Source organism: Penaeus chinensis, chromosome 11, assembly GCF_019202785.1.
Source record: "Penaeus chinensis breed Huanghai No. 1 chromosome 11, ASM1920278v2, whole genome shotgun sequence".
Classification (NCBI taxonomy): Eukaryota; Metazoa; Arthropoda; class Malacostraca; order Decapoda; family Penaeidae; genus Penaeus; species Penaeus chinensis.
In genome coordinates, this window is record NC_061829.1 from 1,206,630 (window position 1) to 1,229,129 (window position 22,500).

The following is a 22,500-nucleotide window of genomic DNA, read 5'->3' on the forward strand; positions in this document are numbered from 1 at the left end:
TTGAATTTTTTACCCAGTAAATTACAAATGTAGCAGTCACATCCTAATCTCTCCTCAGGCCAAAAGAGAACAGGTTCAGGGAAAACAGTTGATAACCAACAGGGAGGCTATGCAACCAACTTTGGTTCATCCCTTGGTGGAGCTGGCTCTAGGGGCATTGAGGGGCAGCTTGTTGCTTCAGTATTTAAGGCCCTCGTTTCTCGATTTGTCAAGTCTAGCAAGGAACTAAAGAATCCAGAGAATATGGTAAATATATTCATATAACAAACCTTTATGGAGCAAAATGAGATTTATTTTAGTTCAGTATTCATATACCTTTGTCCAGACAGGAGTCACTACTAAATAAGTAATTTATTTGAATAATTTTAATTATTTATATGCCTTTTTATTATGAATTTTATTGATTACAAAGCCAGATGATTAGGTAATATTGTTTAAATACATCTGGTCTATTATATGTTATTATGTATTACATGTCCAGCTATTGAAGTTTTTCTATTACATTTTATTATTAAAGTGCATTATATCACTTTATTACCTAGTAATGTTTTAAATGTAGACTCACATCTGTATACTACTATCTTATTTATGCTATTCCTCAGGCTGTTTACTGTGATGTTCGGCAACTTGTTGGATACATCCAGGAGGGACATGGAGGAGTGTTTAGAAGGGTCGCTCTCTCGGGTCTTATTGATTCCGCTGATCGTCCTCACAAGCAAGCTCAGAAGATACAGACAACAAGGGTTGTTAGGTGAGTGTGTGTCTGTGTGTGTGTGTGTGTGTGTGTGTGTGTGTGTGTGTGTGTGTGTGTGTGTGTGTGTGTGTGTGTGTGCCTATGTATGTGCCTGTGTCTGCTTGTTTGTCAGTGATCTGTATGACTTCATTAGGCTACTTTTTCTAAGCATAAATACATGAAACGAGGAATGAAAATGATAATAATGATAATGATAATAAGAAATGATAATAGTGATGATGATTTAAATGATAACAAGAATGACAATGATGATGATAATGATATATTCAGACGTGTTACTGTGGAGGACGATACATGCCGTGACTCCCCATCAACAATGGTAGATGAAGGGATTGATGTCATTAAAACCAAAAAGGGTCTCTTCAAAAAGAAGTCAGCAGCAACAATTACCTCAGCCATCAAGAAAGCTCCGTCAGTTGGCAGTGTTTATGATGATCAGCAAGAGGTAAGTAGAGATGTTTATACAAGCTGTGGTGAATTCTTTATGGGAGAAATTAAGTGATCTATTTGATGCGTGAAATTTCCATTTATATAAGTGCATTCTATTGCTGCAAGACAATAATTGTAAATTGATCATCCATTCATATATATATATATATATATATATATATATATATATATATATATATATATATATATATATACATATATATATATATATATATATATATATACATACATAAATTCATATACATTGATAAATGAATAGATAAAAAGTGTGTGTAGTGTGTATATATACAAATATATATATATATATATATAGATATATATATATATATATATATATATATATATATATATATATATATATATATCCCTCTCTCTTTTTCTTTTTCTTTACTGCTTATATTCATATATATATGAACTCATTGCTGCCAGGTGGTTTCCCAATGCGAAAGCCCTCTCTCTCAGGCTGTATTCATATTCATATCCTACTGCCGTGGGATTATGTCAGCATAACCGTACATGCCCCTATAAAATGGGACCAGCACACCATGACACGTATGCACATGCCACCCAGAATATAATCCAGGCATGCCATGGCATGTATGTACATGCCACCCAGCGGCAAAGGGTTAACACTTGAATGATTAAGCCCTTCATATAGTTTTTTACAAAGCAAATCCAAACTTATCTGTATGAAATGGACAAATATTTCATATCCCTTGATATTAACAGGATTCTCCGGGTGGCCAAAGTCCCGCATCAACGTTGCGTCGCCGCCATCACCCAATGATGATGACCCGACAACCAGAGCATGATCATCTTGCACCCAATGCTCATCCCAAAGGCAGACGTGTTTCCAAGTTAGGTTAGTTAACATGATATCAGCAGTGGTGACAATATGATAAAAACATGAAGTCATTACTTATGTGAGATTTTCATAATATTTGTGGTTACCAGTACAGACTGTAATTGTATTTTTTCTGTATTTGCAAGTAAACTGGCTCCGAGGTCGCAGTATGGAGGGGGATAGTCCATTTGCTGGTGACCCATTTGAGCTGCCTCCTGCCCTGTCAAGGAGGTTGTCCCATGGAATGTCACACAGTATATCCCATGGCCTGTCCCATGGCCTTGCCCGGCCAAGGCTAGTCACCAAGCCAGGAGCAGGGTATGTAATAGGTATTTGCATGTTCATATGTTAATGTACACATTTTACATTTTTACATATATTCCTATATATCATTTTAATTTTTAAAATTTTATTTTCAAACAGCCCAATGAGTATGAAGTTAATGCAGGCAAGGAGGACAGTTGAGGACCACATTGGTAGAATTGGATTTGGCAAAAGGAGCAGGAAAAGAGACTGCAGTTATGATGAGACTCCTGGTAATTTATGTGCCTTCAGTTATTTCAGGGAATAGGTTGCTCCAGAAAGTCTGTTTCTTATGCATTAGCCATTAGCTATTACTATAAAGGTAATAAAGGAACCATGGCTTTGATAGCCAGATTACATGACTATTGATATATTTGTTTTTTATATAGTCACAGAGAAGTTGATATATTTATTTATTTTATGCATTTAGCTACAGTGTAAAATAGAGATCAAAGTAAATACTTTAATCCAAACAGACACGTATACTTCATATATGTTTTATCTGATATTACACATATTTGTCTTTTCTATCTCAGATCCTAGCAGAAGAAACAGCCTTGATCTTGAGGGGGGTGTGAGGGAAGCCAGCGTCGTATTAGTAAGGGAGAGAAAATTAGTTCCTGTAAAGTTTGTGCAGAACGGAATGATGAGGTTCAGTTTCCTACTTGAGACGTGCCAGCCAGGAACTGTTCCAGACCCACAATTGATTGCTGCTGTTTTGGACTTGGTTGGTAGAAGTGAATTCAAACTATCTGGTTTAGATAGAGTTAATGAAATAGAATTTTAATACAAAGATACAGTAACTAGATTATTGTACTTTTTCAGTGAATGCAAATAAAGATTTTTGTCTAAATCCATGATATTTGTCATTCAATGCACTAATTGTTCCCATCCATGCTTGTTTGTATTTAGGAGACTTTGTGAAAATACTGCAAAAAAAACTACTGCTTCCTTTAGCTGGGTGAAACTAATTTACAAATTATTGATATTTAAACTTTGCTATGTATTTTTTATTCTTTACTTTCCCCAGCCCAGTGCTCCAGTAGTAGCCCGTGCAGCATTCCTGATGGAGGTGTGCCACTTTGTGCATCGCTGTAATCGTGGAGCTTGGCCAACATGGATGAAGATGTCCCTTCCTTTGTATAGACCGTCGGGACCTCTTGCCAGGACCCCTCCTTCAGGAGCACGGCGGACACATATTTTGCAGAGGGCAGCAGGGAGGATGTTTTACCAATGGGCTGAAGTAAGAGAACAATGATTTCATTATCATGTCTTTTTAATGTCATTTTCATTTTTTTCTTTGTAAATTCAGTAGTGTAATGTAGTAGTATTATATAGCTAATGCTAATATGTTACTAAGAGGATGTCTAGTATTTAGATATTAGTTTTAAAGAAACTACAAAAATATGTACAGCAAAAATTAAAATGATACAGGTAGCCATTTGCACAAAAGCCTAAGATAATAACAGAAAGTTAATTAATGTAAAAGTGAAATTACTGATGGAAGAAAAAAAAACAGCCAGTGATATGAAATAATTGTTATTTTTTATATGTAGATATATTATATGGATACTAGGGATCTTATGTGCAATAATATTCTTAGTTGATTGTTATTTTATTTGTAATGTGCAAAAGTGGAACATATTGCAATAACTCTTCCTTTTCTAGTTGTCAAATTGAATATATTTTACATCAAGTTAATATTGTGATATATTTTTTTCCTAACAGGCATTAGGAACACGTTTGGAAGAAATCCTAGAGGAGTCAGGTCCTACAGTAGAAGAAGTGGTGGCACCTGTCACTGACGCAGAGACTCGCCGTGCTCTGAGGGCCAACGATGAAGAAGAGGACTTTCTGGATGAAGGTGTGGTTAAGAGGATTTGTAAATGGTTACATCTCTTTTAGATACCAAATGATAACCCTTGTCAGTATCACATTGCTCATGTCAGAATCATGGTTGGTACTGAAGCTCCCTGGCCTCTCTTGACCCTACTGACCTAGCCCAGACCACTGATCTTTAGATTATCACCATTATCCCACTGAGACAAAGTGCTTGTAGTGCCTTGTTAAAAAATAAAGGCTTATCCCCATCATAAGTCCAATACCACATTCTTGTAGCTTCAGAAAACTTGTACCATCATGTATAATGGCCTCCTTGGGTCAAGATAACCTTTAAAATACTTTTTTGATAAATTTGGCTGATGACATTTCATCTGGATTACCTTTATGAAAAAGAGAGAACAGGAGTAAAAAGAAGGCCTCCATAAGTTAGTCCCTACAGTTGGATTATGCAACATGATTTGATTATTAAAAGTCTATTTCAATTCCTTGAACAGTCAGTGTCAATTCTGGAGGTGCAGAATGTCCAACAGCCCTGAAAATGGTGGCTGTGCAGCTGCTACTGGAGATCACAGCATTCTTGAGGGAAACCTACACTGGGTTGCCCAAATCTGCAAGGTGAATATATATTGTTATTAAAGTCATCCATATGTGCACAGTTACTCAGTCAATGTATTAATAACATTCCATGATTAGATTAGATTATATCCCATTCTTAACACAAAGATGTAGTTTTGAATACTATGATATGTGGATCACCTGGGATTTTGATCGTCCAGTTAATCAGTGTTTACAAAAATTATTAGTATATAGGATATCCAGTAGATGACTCTTATGAAAAAATGATGGAGAGGTTGACTTATTAACTCTACGGTAGTACCTTGTGTAATTGATAGTAACTGAAACCAGCCCATATGATATTACTGTGACTTAATTTAAGTGCATAATAATTCAAGAGTTTTTCAGCCCAACTTGCTCATTATATAAAGTTGTTTCATCAATCAGAACCTTTTAACCTAGTTACAGGATGTCAGTGCGTGGAGAGAGACCTGGCTGGGGAGGACCGGGCATTGGTCTTGGAGGTGGGAAGGACCCCAACAGGAGGTGGTCCATGGCCCTCTCTTCCATGGGCTACTCACACGCATCTGCACAGAGCCTCCAAAGCATTGGAGACAGTCATCCACGTACGTTTATGCATCAACCTTATTTAAAGTTAAGGCTTTGGGATGTTTAGTATCTCTGGAGACATTGCTGATAAGAACATAGATGAAGGATTTAGATAGAAATGAGTCATAGACAAGACAGCAAGTGCAAAATCCATATTAATGTATCTTCATTTTATTCTTCGATAAAGAATTTTCTCTCTTTCCAGGTAGTCATTTACAAATGGTGTGTCTCACAGCAACTAAACAAAATTTAAGAGCAAGGAGTTTATTTTATGTATAAAAAAGTTCTCCCTGAAAATTTTTTGTTCTTCTTTGTCATCTTGTTAGAGCTGTAAATGTCCTGGAACAGGAGATGGCTTCTGTTTTTTTCTGGAATTATTACTTTTTGATGCATCATACCTGTCATCTACTCTTGAACAAATGGTATGAGAAGAATATATCTCTCAAGAGAACAGAAATCTCATATTATATTCATAATTACATATTAATAACAGCATTCCAGATTTGAAGGTCAGATCTCCAGGCAGAAAAAAAAACTTTTATAAGAAGAAAGAATGCTATCCATTAGCTCGTGTTCCATATCATTTATAGGACACTTTTTTGTCTTTGTCCTGTTGGCACTAAGGATCCATGTATAAATGCATTGCCCACTGTCATTTTGTTTTATTCATTTTGTTTACACACATGGCACCAGAAACACTTTGTTGGCCTGCCTGACTTCATCTATTTAACCAATTGCTTGAATTTTCAAGAAGAAAAGCTTTTTTATGTATTATTTTTATTGAGACCTTACAGTAGTTCTTTGGGCACTTTTAAGCTATAATCAAAGCTATATTGGAGTCATTTAGGCAAAAATTTGTGGGAATTTAGGGGGGGGGGGGGGCTTGAGGGGAGCAAACAGTCTAGGGGGCAACTGCCTCCCCCCCTGCATTAGATACCCATGTTCACATCATATGGACAATAGAGGTTAATTGGCCCAATATGACATGATCCCTGACTTTCTTTGCTCGTCAGTTTGAAAAAAATGGAGTAGAACTTTTAGCTATAATTAGAAAATGGAGTAGAGCTATAAGAATAAGAGACATCCAAAAGCAGTGAGAGTGAATAGATGTGTAATATGTAAACTATAACTTATTAAGTGTAAGTGAACAGTTATAGGTAATCGCCACTAAAACATACCATTTCCAACAGCGGGATTCACAGGAGAAAGGAAGATAAGCTTTGCCTTTCATGACCCAGACAATGTTAGCCTTGGCAGCTCAAACACCACAGTCACGGTACAGGTTTGAACCAGCACGTTGACCTTCTATTTCCTTTCAAAAGTAGAAGTAAACTCATCCATTTCTCAACCTCCTTGTGCATGCTTCTTAACCTTCTTTATTTATGTTTGTGTACATGCTTCCTGGTATTTCTTGTGATTCTCTTTTGATGTGTCTGACCTTTTTACTTTTGAAAAATTGTGATCTACTTTTTTCCCACTAGGTTTAGAAGCACTACTTTTCTTTGGATGTACATGTTTGTCTTCATGTCTGTGCTTGTGGCAAATAATACAGGAGATTTTTACTTTTATTTTTACTTTTACTAATGGACCATAAAGTGGTTACTGTTATTAGTAAAATTGGGGAATATATTTTAAATCCTTCTAGGGTACACCCATGGACATCTGGTCAACTGACACTGGGCTTAGTCCCTGCTTCCTCACATGCCACTACTTTTAATTTGCCAGTTTAGTTCAACCATGCCTGAGAAATATGAAAACATTCACTCCTGTGCCCCAGCATCTGTTGATCACACGTCTGCAGAAACTCCCAAGCCACAAGATAAAGATAAGATCCATAAATACTGAGACTTGAAAGGTTAAATGTTCCATGCAAAGGAATACCCTTTGGATTAACCAGTACACTGAATCAGTAAACAATTGTTAAAACATGATTTATGTCTTCCCTTTTATATGATAAGGAAAATAGCAAGTGTTGAGAATATTATGATTAATTGTAGAAAAAATGCACATCTCAAATGAAAAGAAGCTTTGTTGCAAGTGTACATGCTTCATGCTTGTTTTTTCTCATCTTCTTCTCTACTTTGTTTTGTTTTTTCATCCAAGTATTCTTGAAACTTTATGCCTCAGTGTTGTTGATAGTAATTTGTTGTGCTTTTGTGTGTGTGCGTGTGTGTGTGTGTGTGTGTGTGTGTGTGTGTGTGTGTGTGTGTGTGTGTGTGTGTGTGTGTGTGTGTGTGTGTGTGTGCGTGTGTGTGTTGTTATTCTGTGTTTATGTGTGTGACTGGCTTTATATTGATTTAGATATTTATTGGAAATACTGTATGAATATATAAAATTTCATATACTTGCTTTGCATCTGGAAAAAAAAGTTGCATGAAGAGAATACAAAATTTTAAATGCCAACAAAGAAGCACTTTTTTGAAAGAAATTGAATAATTTTGCTATCATTTATTTTGCATGTGCAATATACAACAAACTCGTACTTCACTGCAGCTGACAGCAGTTTGAAGAATAATGTGTGTATTAGTCATAAAAGATTTATTATACTGAAAGCCAATTAATAAGGACTTACTTTCAGAGTGGCCAGTATTACGATGATGAGAGGCGACGAGCTGCACAGGCATGCCGGAGCCACTTCCAGAAGAAGGGTGGAAGCCACAACTCCTCTTTCAAGAGGCGATCCTACAAACTGCACAGAAGGCCCAAGGACCCAGATTCAGAATGTAAGGGGATTTCTCTCAGTCGTTTGTATTGCTGATATAAGAGAGAGAGAGAGGGAGAGAGAGAGAGTGAGTGAGTGAGTGAGTGAGTGAGTGAGTGAGTGAGTGAGTGAGTGAGTGAGTGAGTGAGTGAGAGTGAGAGAGTGAGAGAGAGAGAGAGTGAGAGAGTGAGAGAGAGAGAGAGAGAGAGAGAGAGAGAGAGAGAGAGAGTGTGTGTGTGTGTGTGTGTGTTTGTGTGTGAGTGAGAGGGAATGAGAAAGGGGAAAGGAGGAAATGGGAAATTGACAAATGCAAACAAAGAAAAAGACATAGAGGGAAAGAGAGGAACAGTAATATATTTTATTAATCAACAAAAATATATATTATTCATATTTTTTATTTGCAGGTTTCAAGGATTGCTGAATGTATGGACAAAATGATCTTGTCATTGAAACCGAAGTATTATATTGCTTCAGACCGACTTATTACAGACTTTGATAAAATATAGACAATTCTAGCAGATTGGATAATGTTTTTTTTGTAATTTCAGCCATGAAGCGTTCTGACAGTGTGAAATCACGCAGGAAGGTGTCAGCATTCAGTGAAAGGTCCGATACTTCTGAACACCTTGAGCAAGAGGTTTGTTTTGTGTATACTCTGTGTATCTCTTTTTTAATCTGTTTATATGATAACAGGTATCTTTGATTTTTTTTTTTTTTTTCATCCATTGCCTTCTTATATTTCTCTTCCTCTCCTCCTCCTCCTCCTTCTCTTAATTCTCCTCCTCCCATTCCTCTTCCTTTACCTGCTTCCCTTTTCTCTTTCCTTCTGTTTTGACTGCAGATCTTTTTTTTTATTTGAAAATTAATCAGTTTGATTAATTGAAGTCTATAATAGGTTGCTGATACTCTGTACTTGCTAATTATAAGGATTTATCATGTCTTAGCAACATGCTTTTTCTCTCTTGCTTTAGGTATCTGGTGAAGAATCTCCAGGTGTTCTAAGCAACGAAGACTTACCTGACAGTCCCACTGATGGAGATATTGACGAAGAAAGTCTCACTACCAACATGCCTTGGCTGAAGGTTTGTTGAAGATAGAAGTGTTCAAAAATTGGAGAGATGTCTTCATCTGAATGTGTTTAGCCCAAAAGTTTTCTGTTATCCAGAATGATTTTCAGTATTTATCTGTTTATAGTTGTGTAAGTATTCCTTTATCGCTTCATATTTCATGGATAAAAATAATTCCTTCTTGTCTTTCATAACAGGTTGTTGTTCGCTTGTCCACTCTATACAACATGACTTGCACACACCAGACTTTCTGTCATCCACACTGCTACAGGAGGAACATGAGGGCTTGCAGGAGACTGATGCATGCCTTGAGGAAGGTAAGTCAGTAATGCACGTGGTCTTTTCATATCTGATTACCTGATTATTGGGTAAGAGATTGCTAGAGTAGATGTTTGGTTAACACATTTTTCAGTATTTTTGCATGTGATAATTTTCTTGCAGAATCCTAAAAGGTTTTGTGATAATGATCTGGTTGTGATAGATTCTAAAGTCTTGGTGTGAAGGTATGTTGTTTTATGAATATAAAGATACAGAGTTTGATTCAGGTAAATACTTTTTCTTCTTCTTCTTCTTTCTTTCTTTTCTTCTCTATCTTTTTCTTCTTTGCCTTGCCACTTAACCGGAGAAAAATTATCTCATTTGATTAGATGTATGGTGAAGAATTTGAGGAGCAAGAGGAGGACATGTCTTGTGTTGGCGATATAGCAAGAGAAACAAAAAAGGAAAAGAAGCAGTCAAGGAAAGCATCAGAACAAGGAGGCGGAAGTCACGGGTCTCCGTTAAAGAGAAAAGAGAGCTTGGCTAGGCGTGACAAGTAAGTTGATTACACAGCATTATAACATTCGCACACATACACATATTCACACACACACACACATGCACACACGAACATGCACACACACACACACACACACACACACACACACACACACACACACACACACACACACACACACACACACACACACACACACACACACACAAACACAGACAAATATATGTTAGCTTCTAATCTTGTTATACATGTCATTGGGTATTTTCCTATCAGATAATTACAATTTGACTTTTTATTACAGAGTTGATCGCAGTGTTGATATTTCTGCAGTGTTATCACGTTTAGGCCATCATCAAGGTTCAGCAGTCCATCTCTCTAAAGATACTATTGACACTGATGGTGTGTGTGATTGTCATCATCTGTCATATTTAGAAATGTTACTTGATTGGAATCCAGTAGTGTTATTTTGGTTATTCTGTATAGATATAATTTGATGAAGAGTAACGTTATTGATTTAATATGGTGATAACATGATTCTGAAATAAATAATTGGATACTCAACACTTACTGTTCTTATCTGGAAGGTGAAGGAAAGGAAACTGCAAAAGACAGCAATAAGGAAGATGAAAAACGGAAGCCAAAGAAAGGAGACTCGCCAATCATTAGATACATGAAAACTCAGGTGTGTCCCTTGCTAAGTTGCTAATTTATGAATAGATTTGAATAACATGGATTGGAATTTGTACTTTCTTTCTCTCTCTCTTTCTATTTTACATTTTTTTTGTATCTCTCTCTCTCTCTCTCTCTCTCTCTCTCTCTCTCTCTCTCTCTCTCTCTCTCTCTCTCTCTCTCTCTCACTCGACATTCTTTCCCTCTTTCACGCATCCATTTTCTTTTTATCTGTCTGTCTCAGTTCTTGTCTCTCACTCTCTCCCTTCCCTTTTGCCTACTCTGATTTTCCCTCTGATCTCTCTATCTTCATCTTGATAGATACTTTATAATCACATATACTACAGGTGATGGGCCTAAGCCACAGCTCCTTGTCAGTGGTATGTAAGGCAGCAGCTGTAATGACAGAAGACCTGCTTTTGGATGTTGTTCCTCAGGCATGGGAGCAACTGCTAGAGCATGACAATGAGGTATGTCAGTGATTTTTTTTTCTCTTTTTTTATTTTTTTATTTTTATTTTTTTCATGGAGAGGATTGAACATACAGTGAAAGATTTCACCTAAGTTTTCTTTAAGAGATCATTCTTTTAGTGTCAGTGATATGAATATTAGCTGTTAGTGTTGTCTTTGGCTTTAGGATTTTAAGTGTAAATGGTGTACAGTATGTTAACAACTGAATTATATAATTGGTCTTTGATCTTTGTGTGTAGCCTTTTTGTAACAATACTTGTTACAATGATTACATTAAAGTGGGATTTTTCCACCTTAGTAATAAATATGCAACTTATTTTCCAACAGGTGACAGCAACAGCAGCTGTTGTTTTCATTCTGGCTGGAGTAAGAGTTCCAGCTCATGCCTCGGACATCATGACTCGGGAACTGACTCATCCAGACCCATGCACGAGACTCAATGCTATTCTAAGGTGTATTTCATATAGTGCAATGCAATTTTTTTAATCTACATTTAAAAGAAGAAAACATTCAGAGTGTTTCAGAGATATTTTATCCTTTAAATTTGTAAGTGATTTTAGAAATTAATGGAGGAGAAGAGTAGAAATGAAGTATTGATGTATACCAAGTTGAATTATTTTAAAATATGGTATCAGTGTATATTAAGTGGATTTATTGAAAAAGAAAGTATTAATGTACATCAAGTTTAAACATAACAATATTTGTGGTTCAGTATTACATAATTTGTTACTGTGCCATATTTTGTAAGAAGTTTTCTTCCAAACCCCACATTAACAGGGATGTGCCAAACATCATAGAAAAAAAAAATGACAAGAATGCTTCACAGATTCCAGGTTCTGTGGCAGTCCAGATACCAGGCTTGGCCACGCATGGAGGAGGGAGGGCAGATGACATTCAAAGTCCCTCCACATGGCATAGAGTTCACACTGCCGTCTCCCAAGATTGGCGTTGAATCGCTGCCAGTTGTTGACCCTCCCTGGATGCCACACTTCAAGACTAACGTTGATGAAGTTACAGTTAACCAGATACAACATGTAAGTGCCATTTTGTTTGTTGTTGATGGATAAAATATAAAGAAGGGATGAAGATAATGAGTTACTGATATGGAGGATGATGGATAAAATATCTAGAAAATAGCTTTATCTGTTCCAAATTTTACATGAAATATATTAATCATGATAATTTAAGATATATGATAACATGGCATTCTTATCTGCCCTTTCTTCAGAGGTCCTTCGTGACAGCTACAAGAACCAGACGCAAGTTGCAAGCTGAGATGGTTCGTTCAGCTCTAGAAGCAGAGGAGAAGAAAAGGAGGACAGAACGAGAAAATTTCTTGCTTACAACTGTTCCTGTAACCATCCAGGCTGCTTATGAACCTGCTCTGCATCATGTTTCTGCAGATGACCATGAGGAAGGTATGAAATTGCATTGTACTTCTAAAGACAATGGAACTTAGTGTAGGTGGCTTCTACTATAAATACAGTAACAGTATCAGATAGAATGGTATTTTATTAATTTTCATATATACAGACTTGAAAAAAAATTGCTCTTACACTCTCAGAAAGTTATAAGTAGAATGTTTGATTTAATTCTGTTTCAAAATAGGAGAAGAGGCGGAGTCAGACGTTGGTCGAGGAGGCACACATCATGTGTCTGTAGCACAGCAGCTATTTCCCTCCTGTCTCTGTTCAGCTGTGTTGACAATCATACATCTACTCGATGATCCAGCAGTTACTGCTGATGGTATAGCTGTTTATGAAGCTGCACAACAGGTATAATGACTGTACAACAATATGATAATGTGAATTGATACAATATAACATATATATAAATTGTAAAGTTATGTTATTGTCTACTGTACAAGGCAATACTGTTTTTGAAAAAAATATGAATATTATACAGAAATTTGAAAGTTCATCTTTCATAGAAGAAAAAAACTATTAAATCAATCAAATTCTTCTTTCAGGTCATCTGGTCATGCTTAGTGGAGGATTCTGCACTGTTCCTCAGATTTTTCTTAGAGAAACTAACAAGGGAACGACAAGATGTTATGATAAGGCTTCTGCGGAGACTTGTGCGATTCATTCCACGTCTGCCATCACAGGTTCGCTTCATGCTCACATTTAAGAGATATTTAATTTTTGTTGCTGTGGTGAACAGAGATATGAATACATGTATTTTATTGTGCATAACTCCTGTATTGGTATGATTGGTAGAATTTTAGGAAAAATATTATTTGACATTTTCTGTGATGTCAACAGGCTGCTTTTGCCTTGTACAATTACATGGTTGGCTATGTCATGTTCTACGTAAGAAGCCCACAGGAAGCCTCTCAGGACCACATAGCATCTGCTCTCTCTATACTGTGGACAGTAAGGATTGTTTTCTGTTACTATAATGCAAAATATTGAAAACATAGATTAATTATTCTGGACATTTTTATTTTACTAATGCTCTAACACTCCTAGAGACCTCAAGTTTTCCCATCCTTTCCTATGGCACATTGTATATCAGCTTTTTTTTTTTTCTTCTCTTTTAAAAGGTTGTGCCCAGTATTCAAGGGATATTGTTTAAAGATCTAAAGCAGATCTTCAGGAAGGAGCAGTGTGATTCGTCCCTACTTGTGACAGCAAATGTTCCATCAGCAAAGAAGATTATTGTGCATGGGCCAGGAGGAGTTGATGGAGGGGGCATTCCATCACAGGTTTGTTTCGTTGTCCCTTCTCTCTCTCTCTCTTTCTCTCTCTCTCTCTCTCTCTCTCTCTCTCTCTCTCTTTCTCTCTCTCTCTCTCTCTCTCTCTCTCTCTCTCTCTCTCTCTCTCTCTCTCTCTCTCTCTCTCTCTGTCTCTCTGTCTCTCTCTCCCTCTCTCCCTCTCTCTCTCTTTCTCTCTCTTTCTCTCTCTTTCTCTCTCTCTCTCTCTCTCTCTCTCTCTCTCTCTCTCTCTCTCTCTCTCTCTCTCTCTCTCTCTCTCTCTCTCTCTCTCTCTCTCTTTCTCTCTCTCTCTCTCTCTCTCTCTCTCTCTCTCTCTCTCTCTCTCTCTCTCTCTCTCTCTCTCTCTCTCTCTCTCACTCTCTTATTTTTGAAATCTTAAATATGTATATTTATATTTACATAAAAATAAAAATAGTTTAGACTTTTCGAAATCATAATTTATTCATTATGACATTATCAGGACTGCATAATTATTTTTTTCATGATAACATGATTTATTTAAGTTTTTCTCTTGCAGTTTCCCATTCAGGAAGACACACAGTTCTGCCAGATTTTGCAGGAGAGTCTTGATTTCTTTGGAATATCAGAAAGTGACCACAAATATTACTTCTTAGTCGACCACAAGACCAGTAAGTGATGGAGTCCTTGAATTTCTAATACAGGAAAGTGAAGCATTAAAATCATAAAAAGAAAAGAATAATTTTATTCTGGTGTACATTTTACTTTATTCATATTTTCCTGCTTTAAAGTATTTTTCATTTTAAGCTTATTTTACCTTATCTCCATCCACAACAGACCAGATTCACAACCTGCAGTCATACGTTCGAGACTTCTATTTCTTTAAGCGGGCTCAGTATCCACAGCTCTTAATGGTCCACATGGAGCCAGAAGCTGCTTACAATGCCCTACAGAGGCAGGCATTCACACTGAAGTTGCTGGAAATTGGCAAGGTCCTCATGGCCTGGTCTATACTAAAGCGGTCAGACCAGGTGAGGTTTTATTTAATCTCTGTTTGTTCTGTGGAATGTGCAGTCTTCTTCTTGTCTCTGTCTTAATTTTCTTATTTGCTTCTTCATCTTCTTCCTCTGTGTGTGTGTGTGTGTGTGTGTGTGTGTGTGTGTGTGTGTGTGTGTGTATATGTGTGTGTGTTCATGTTTTAAATGAAGTAACTTATTTTGGTGAGATTTTATTCATTACTTTCTCAGTAGTTGCTTATGTTATCATTAGCAAATATATAGATTATTTACTGCCCTTTTTGCACTAACACTATTCATAATTTTTCTTGTATGGCTATTTAACAGGAAAAAGCTTTAGATAGCTTTTCTTATATGCTTTTTTCTTTTTAAGTTAGGCAAGAGAGAAACACTCACCATAGAATACATGAGTCACATTCTTATCAATATTTCCTTTTGAGATTTTATCACTTTGTTATTTCCTCATTCTAGGTTGCACAGAGAGTCTTTTTCCTCCATGAAGAATTAACAAAGCTGCCATCCTTCCCAAGAAAGGCTCTGGAGGCAGACTTTAACCTCTACAAGGGAGGTGCCATGGGAAAGGTAAGACACGTTCTTCTCATTAATTCCATATATGCGTATTCACAATATATATGTAGCTATACAGACCTGTATGTCTTTATCTCTGTCTGTAGCTCTGTATCATATCCCAGTAACAGATTTACACATATATATCTCATGGAATAACCTACAGGAGGTGCGAGGGCTTGACCAACTTCACAAGTACATGTGGGTGCAGCTTGTGACCCGCATGTTTGAAGGCATGGCAGGAAATCTGACCTACACCACAGACATCCACCTGTTCCTGAATGTAATCAACGGGGCTTTGTTACTGCACTGTGAAGATTCATCAATGTTGAGACTATGTATGGCCTCGTATGTGAATGCAGCGCATCACTTTAAGAACCTTTTCTCTACAAGCGGGTAAGTTCTTTGGGTATGTTTATAGGGAAAGTTTATTTGAGCTAAGGGATAGGAAGGCATTTGGAGTAAATGTTTTTGTGTTTGCATGTTTATGTACTTGTATGTATGTATATATTTTTCTATGTGTACTTCCATCCATCTTCATATTTGATATTGTCATGTGTTTTGGATTCATGAGTTGAAACAAGCAGTTCACAGAATGGCAACACTGAGTGGTGACCTTGAAAGTATATGGGATTGTTCATAGACATACACATACATGATTAAAAATTAGAAAGAAAATAATGCCAAACAAATATCTAATGCTAACCTTTCTTCACAGGTACTTGCTCATTATGCCCACCATTCTGCGAGTCTACAGCAACTACCAGAGCAACAAAATGGCAGTGACTGTTGTGGAGTTTATAGTAAAACAGCTATATATTCTACATCGCAAGCCTTTCATTCTTCAGATGTTAGGGTCTGTTGCTCCTATACTGGACATGGATGAGACGGCTGTTTATGGTGATGCTAACAAAGTAAGATTGCACTTTACTCAAGTGTTGATGCCACATACTTATTTCCCAGTTCACAAAGTAATTACTTGTTTTTAGATATATCCTTATAAACCAAGTAATATTTTGTTAGTCTAATTCTTCTGTGCAAATGAACTTATTCTTTGTAAAACAAATATTTGAATTTCTATCAGGTTTTCATTCTGTGCAAAGTATTCTCTCACAAACCCAGTAAAGCCTTAGTATGATAAATATTACCCTATTATTCTTCCAAAATCCTTTTTAGAATAAACAGATTTGATGTCCTCTGTCCACAACCCTAAAATTACATCTTTCTCTAGATCCAGCCACGACGCCTGTTTGACCTGTTGCTGTCCCTAGAACGTCACCACGAAGACCCACTGAATATCCTGGATCTCGTTACTGTTGAGAAGCCTCTCAGGTTACATGATATTTGCTTTAAGTATTTGTTTATTTGTTTTACTTAATGCTACATGTGTTTTTCCTTCCTCTTTTTTTTATTTCTGTGTTTATATTTATTTTGTGTTACAGGTAATAATCATCCACATAGAAATCTGTGGTAAAGTCACATCCACAACCACATATTTCTCCTACTCAAGGACTTTGAAGCAAGGCAGTGATTCTTGTTTTGTTAGTCACACAGCTCCATGTGACTATAAAACTTCATGAAATTAAATTTGTATAATGTCTATTTCAGTACAATTTATTTGGTTGTTCAGCAGGATGTCATATACACTGTCAGCTTCTCCTTCCTCTTTGCACGTTTTTATTTTGAATATTAATTTCTTGTAATTTTAATTTAATTTCCTTAATTTTTTTCTTTCAGTTATCTCTAGCCCAAACAGTACAATTGTTGATTTTTTTAAATAGTGAGAGCAATAATGTTTTAGTTTTTTTTTATTTGGTGTAAAAATAAATGATATTCATTCATTCACTCATTTTACTTACATTCTTAAGATTAGCAATCTTTTACTTAAGCTTCATAAAAGTGGAAAGCTTAATAAAGTTAATGCAAAATTCCTTTCAAAGCAGAAATGCCTCATTTTTTCAAATGCATTTTCAATTTATCCATTTTCCAGTCAATCCTTCGAATGATTCTCTGACTATTGTTTTCAGATATTTTTTTCTAATATCAAACTACCAATCATTTTTCAGAGCCCTAGACTTCTGCTACCACGAGGAATCAGACTCAGTGACATTACTTGAGATCGTTGACATGTGTGTAACAGTTGTTGCATACTCTGCTGATTCCAAGAGAGGGCACCAGATGCTGGTAGGTTGCCCTTTTTGGGTATTTCTTTTTTCTGGTCTTTTTGTGTCTTTCTTTCGTTTTGTTTTTGTTTGTTCGGGTGTGTGTTTTGACATGTTATATATGCATATTTCTATATTTTATTCTTTTTATTCTCTTGTCTATTATTTAATTTGGTTATTATTTTGACTGATTTGATATTAAGCTTACTTTGATTATAACTGTAAAATTGTAAACAGAAGATATAAAGAAAAAAGTAATAGGTTGAACACACACTTGATTTGATATTACACCTCTCATGGCTTTAATATTCTTGAGTCACTATATAACTGTTATTTACAGACAATTTTAGAGGCAGTCTTAGGGATGGTCTTAAGGCATCTTCAGGCCACAGCAGGACGTGATTTGCGTCAGGAAAAGGAAACAATCCATCATGTTGCAATTGCTATGAAAACCCTGGTGACCAACAGTGAACCTTTGGCAAAGTAAATATATGATTTATCATTTATAATGGCTGTAGATATATAATGTCAATGGAAGTTAGGGCAAAGGATTTGATATAGCTCTTGATTTCATTATCTTAAAATTTGATATAAATTCCACAGGAATTGTAGGAATATTTCAGCTAGAGTTTTTATTTTAAATTTCTCTACTTCTCTCATGTAACTTCTTATTCCTGCTTCATGATAACTTAATTATGATGATGGAGAGCCTTTTACCCTTATCACATTCTTCCTAGGAACTACACTGGGCCTCAGAAATCAGCAGGTGAAGGAAAAGGCTCAAGCAGAGTCACATACTCAAAGGCATCCAAGTGTTATAACCCAGCCATTGAGATAGATGAGGACTCGCACTCAAAGTACATGAGTGACTCCAAAAGATACCAGACCTATGAAAGGGACATTGAGGACTCAGAGGTAAAGAAATGTTTCCTTTTTCACACTTGACAAGAGGTGTATTTGATGGATCATGTATTTTATGTATTGCTAGTAGCAGATTTTGATACTCATTTCAGTTTCCATGTAGTCTGTCTCTTGGCAAAATATCAGATGATGGCATGTATTTATACAGTGAGCTATGTTGTACTTATTTTCATACAGAACATTACATACATGTGTATACTTACTTAAACAACCAAGTGATAGTATAGGTATGTATGTGCCCTTATATATCTGTGCATAGATGTCGATGTGGATCCTCTTATTGATCATCCTTGAAATTAATTTCAAATTTTCAAAACAGGCACTCAGATACGACTTTCGACAACCACGTGACACCTTACTACACGTTGTGGCAGAGTTCCTGACAACTTGCTCAACCAGACTGGGTGAGATTAACAAAAAGGCTGGCCAAGAGAGCAAGCATTCAGACTTATTAGATACCAAGTGCCATTTGGTAAGTACATTAAAAGGCCAATAAGTGCTATAACCTTATTTGTCTATTAACCCATTGGATCTGGATGTTTCACTGCCATCATGTGGCCCAAAATACAAGTATTAGCTTACATTAGCAGACGCTCTGCCAGGTGTGTAGCTTGTAGGCTGAAACAAACACTCGTGTGCAATGACAAGATTTCATATTCTCTTCTTTGCGATGTTAATAATTTAGATGGCAATTTCATAAATACTGTATCATTTCTCTAGGTAGTCCATAACTCAGTGCAATATTAACAATAAGTAACTTTTTTCTTCTTTTTTTCTTTTTCTTCATAATATTCAGTTTTCTGTAATACAACCTGTGCCAGCAAATAGTATCCTGAGCCTCCAGTAATAGTATCCAGTCATCTCTTATGGACATTACATTTCACACTCATTTATTGATGAAAATAATGCAGAAGTCCCTTCCTAAATGCCAAATGAGTCGAATCATTCTCCAAGAGCTTTGTGCACTCATGGCGAGTCTTTCCCATCACCCCAGCCTTCAGCCGAAATGCTCAACATGGCAAGTTCATGTTACCCTGGCCCACAGCCAAACTTTCCCATGACAGCATGTTTACATCACCTGCCCCTCAAGCTAAATTTTTTCATGGCATGATGGTCATATCATCCAGATCATAGGGTTAATATTTGTAAGATCAGTGAACATAGGGACAGTTTTTCTGTTATATTATGTTCTTGTAGGATGTTCTTCATGAATTGTATGATCACAAATATGGTGGGTTGATTATTTCCAAGGAAGTATACCCTTTGATACCAATTTTTCTTACAGCGACTGGCAGAAGTAGCACATAGTCTTCTAAAGGTGGCCCCATATGACCCAGCTACCATGGGATGTCGTGGACTCCAGAGATACATGAATGAGATCCTTCCACACCCTGACTGGTCCCATGAGGACCTCCGACCTGCCTTGGTTAACATTCTCCGTAGACTCGACAAGATGTTTAACAAGATTGCAAAGAAGAATTCTATTAGGGTAGGGATCCCGGGGCTCAAAAAGTATTGGTATTTCTTTATTAGAGTGAAATACTTCTGGCTTTTATTTATATATTTCTCTCTTTTTTGTTTTGTTTTGTTTTGTTTTGTTTTGTTTCAAAATTGCTAGAGTATTGGAAAAAATGACTATGTAGTTAATGATATCTATATTGATATGTTTGATGATGACTTGTAACATTGTGACCATGTATGATACAGTCAAAATCATACTGAATCAGTAAGAATATATCACACTGTACTTTCACAGAAACATTAATGACATCATTTGCATACCACAGGCTTGTTATATATTCATTGTAAGCTTTAGCACACATTTTTTATTTCCTTTATTCTTTCTCCCTATAAGTGCTTTTTAGCCATTAATGTTCTTTAGTCTTTATCTTAAAGACTAAAGAGTTTAGATCAAGAGTAAGATTTTTAAATGTAAAATACAGCTATAACATAAATTTTACAAAACTTTATCCTTCAATTTTTAGCGTTTGATTGACTGGGGAGCTGCAGCAAGTCTCCTAAAGGGTGTTTATACTACGCTGTCTAAGTATCCCTACATTGCACATCTACCAAACCTCAAGATGGTTCTTCAAGTGTGTCAGGTATGAAAATAGATATGAAAATTATTTTGTGACTGGTATAATCTTTATGGTTCGATAATCTCTTCTCTTTAGATTTTAGGAGTGTTTGTCAGATAAAAAAAAGTTTAGTGATATGACATGTTTCTGTCTTTATCACTGTAAGCATGCATCAGGCACTTAGTATATGGGACATAAATAATGAAGGCTTTTGATATTCCTGACCATTCAGGCCTGGTGAGAATGTTGTATTTCAAGAAATTTTGTAAATTACTCCTCCTGGTGTTCTACATTTTTTAAGAAAGGTTTCAACTTTTATTGACAGTCACTCATTCTGGGAGAACGCATAGGAGACATGGAAGGCCATAGCGTTGCTGCATGGACACAGACACCACCTCCACACTTCTGCTCAATGGTAGTTAAGATTATTGCAATGCAGATACTCGCTCTTGGGGTAAGTTTGTGGTTATTTCTTGATATTATATAGGATTATGGTGATGCCTGTATTGTTGTGATTTTCTTTATTTTGATTGGTTTTGTTTACAGGTTGTTGTTATTTTTATTTCACTATTTACTCATTCTCCATGTGAAGAGAAAACTGTAAAAGGCATACCTCAGGCCTTGTGAGACAGATAAAAAACACACCAAACTTTAAACCATCAAACAATACATCTCTGCCTTCTAGAATTATTCAGTCTCTCTAGTTGTCACGGTTAAATTTGCCGTTCATTTACTTAATGTTTAGTGTTGTTTATCCCGTGTTATTGATTACTTTGCTGTTTAATGACTTGCAGTAACAGCTGATGTATTTTGTCCTTACTGATACATATTTCACATCCACATATTTTTACTGATCAAAGGCATTTCTTGATGAAACTATGATGAATTTGTTATTTGCTTCTTTCAGGTCATTCAGATCATTGATTTATGTCTGGCTACTTTATAATTCTGAGTCATTTCTTCCAGCCGCAAAGGATTTGCAATTATTGTGGCGTTGTGAAATTTACAGTGTAAAGGGGAAAAAACTTATGGATGGAAGGCCTGAATTTTTTTATACAACATATATGTATTATTGTGTATGTTCCTCTGCTCAGTTGGAACTTATTTTATCTTGGTGTCTTTACCGTCAGAAAATATGTTGTTTGCATATTACCATAATACAGTATACCTGTTGTTATATATAATTCTCGCATCTTATTGCAGATGTTCAGCGAAGTAACAGGGGTGAGCTCAGTTGTGGAGAAATGTTTTGTTCATAGTTCTTTTAACTTTCATATCTTTGCATCTACCCTCAGACTTCGTCATTAGACTTCCCTGTGAAGGCAGAACCCCTCATCCACTAATTTCTCAGTCTTGAAAGTGAAATATGGAATTTATTTTTATTCATTTGAAAGAACTTCAGACTAGATGATTTTAGAACGATACTTAACAAGGACTTCCAAAATAGTAAACTCATAAGTGGGAATGGTAAACTCTGTGCTGTTATGTTATTGCAACATACACACACACATGTGTGTGTATGTGTGTTTTAGTATTTATTTTGGAAATTTGAGAATACAAAATGAATTCCAAATTACATTTTCTTAGAATTATTTATTCCCTCTAGAAAAAAACAGAACTAAGCCCACCTAATGATTATTTTGCACATATAATATGTAGAACTTAGAGTTGAATAGACTTTTAACCATAAAATCTCATGCAGCTCAAAGTCCACAGTTTCAATTCCATTTAAGACCTAGAAGTGCATGTAGAATATCAGTTATCAGCTCTGTTTAAAACTTATCTCCTTATATTTTGAAGACATTTACTTATCTTATGAATGTTATGTATATTTTCACTCTTACATTTTTGTTAAAGTGAACACATCTTATAATTGCATACTAGAGCATTTTAATATGTATAAATTTATGGTGATTTGTAATGAAGCAAGATAGCTAATTGCTAGGTTCATCAGATCATTGCTGTTTTACAGAAAATGTAATGTCACCTGACTGAGAATGTTCTCTGCTTATTAGAAATGGTTATATTTTTCTTTCCATATTG

At 36.0% G+C, this 22,500-nt stretch overlaps 1 protein-coding gene across 2 annotated transcripts in view; it reads left to right on the plus strand.

The window, feature by feature from the left end:
- Positions 1–22,500, plus strand: part of LOC125030773 (protein unc-80 homolog) — a 115,134-nt gene that overhangs the window by 72,372 nt on the left and 20,262 nt on the right. For both annotated transcript variants that reach the window (XM_047621044.1, XM_047621045.1), the window contains 40 exons: positions 59–246; positions 603–751; positions 1,025–1,199; positions 1,934–2,066; positions 2,195–2,366; positions 2,472–2,584; positions 2,888–3,078; positions 3,382–3,594; positions 4,080–4,215; positions 4,688–4,808; positions 5,211–5,374; positions 6,548–6,633; positions 7,936–8,080; positions 8,607–8,695; positions 9,030–9,140; positions 9,323–9,442; positions 9,773–9,939; positions 10,202–10,299; positions 10,485–10,582; positions 10,917–11,039; positions 11,367–11,491; positions 11,866–12,073; positions 12,268–12,457; positions 12,648–12,814; positions 13,009–13,146; positions 13,304–13,414; positions 13,585–13,746; positions 14,273–14,384; positions 14,551–14,744; positions 15,201–15,311; positions 15,463–15,692; positions 16,015–16,210; positions 16,528–16,628; positions 17,363–17,480; positions 17,799–17,941; positions 18,196–18,373; positions 18,699–18,851; positions 19,665–19,868; positions 20,365–20,481; positions 20,783–20,911. In XM_047621044.1, the coding sequence (XP_047477000.1) occupies positions 59–246; positions 603–751; positions 1,025–1,199; positions 1,934–2,066; positions 2,195–2,366; positions 2,472–2,584; positions 2,888–3,078; positions 3,382–3,594; positions 4,080–4,215; positions 4,688–4,808; positions 5,211–5,374; positions 6,548–6,633; positions 7,936–8,080; positions 8,607–8,695; positions 9,030–9,140; positions 9,323–9,442; positions 9,773–9,939; positions 10,202–10,299; positions 10,485–10,582; positions 10,917–11,039; positions 11,367–11,491; positions 11,866–12,073; positions 12,268–12,457; positions 12,648–12,814; positions 13,009–13,146; positions 13,304–13,414; positions 13,585–13,746; positions 14,273–14,384; positions 14,551–14,744; positions 15,201–15,311; positions 15,463–15,692; positions 16,015–16,210; positions 16,528–16,628; positions 17,363–17,480; positions 17,799–17,941; positions 18,196–18,373; positions 18,699–18,851; positions 19,665–19,868; positions 20,365–20,481; positions 20,783–20,911 (5,879 nt within the window). The remainder of the gene's footprint in view (positions 1–58; positions 247–602; positions 752–1,024; positions 1,200–1,933; positions 2,067–2,194; positions 2,367–2,471; positions 2,585–2,887; positions 3,079–3,381; positions 3,595–4,079; positions 4,216–4,687; positions 4,809–5,210; positions 5,375–6,547; positions 6,634–7,935; positions 8,081–8,606; positions 8,696–9,029; positions 9,141–9,322; positions 9,443–9,772; positions 9,940–10,201; positions 10,300–10,484; positions 10,583–10,916; positions 11,040–11,366; positions 11,492–11,865; positions 12,074–12,267; positions 12,458–12,647; positions 12,815–13,008; positions 13,147–13,303; positions 13,415–13,584; positions 13,747–14,272; positions 14,385–14,550; positions 14,745–15,200; positions 15,312–15,462; positions 15,693–16,014; positions 16,211–16,527; positions 16,629–17,362; positions 17,481–17,798; positions 17,942–18,195; positions 18,374–18,698; positions 18,852–19,664; positions 19,869–20,364; positions 20,482–20,782; positions 20,912–22,500) is intronic.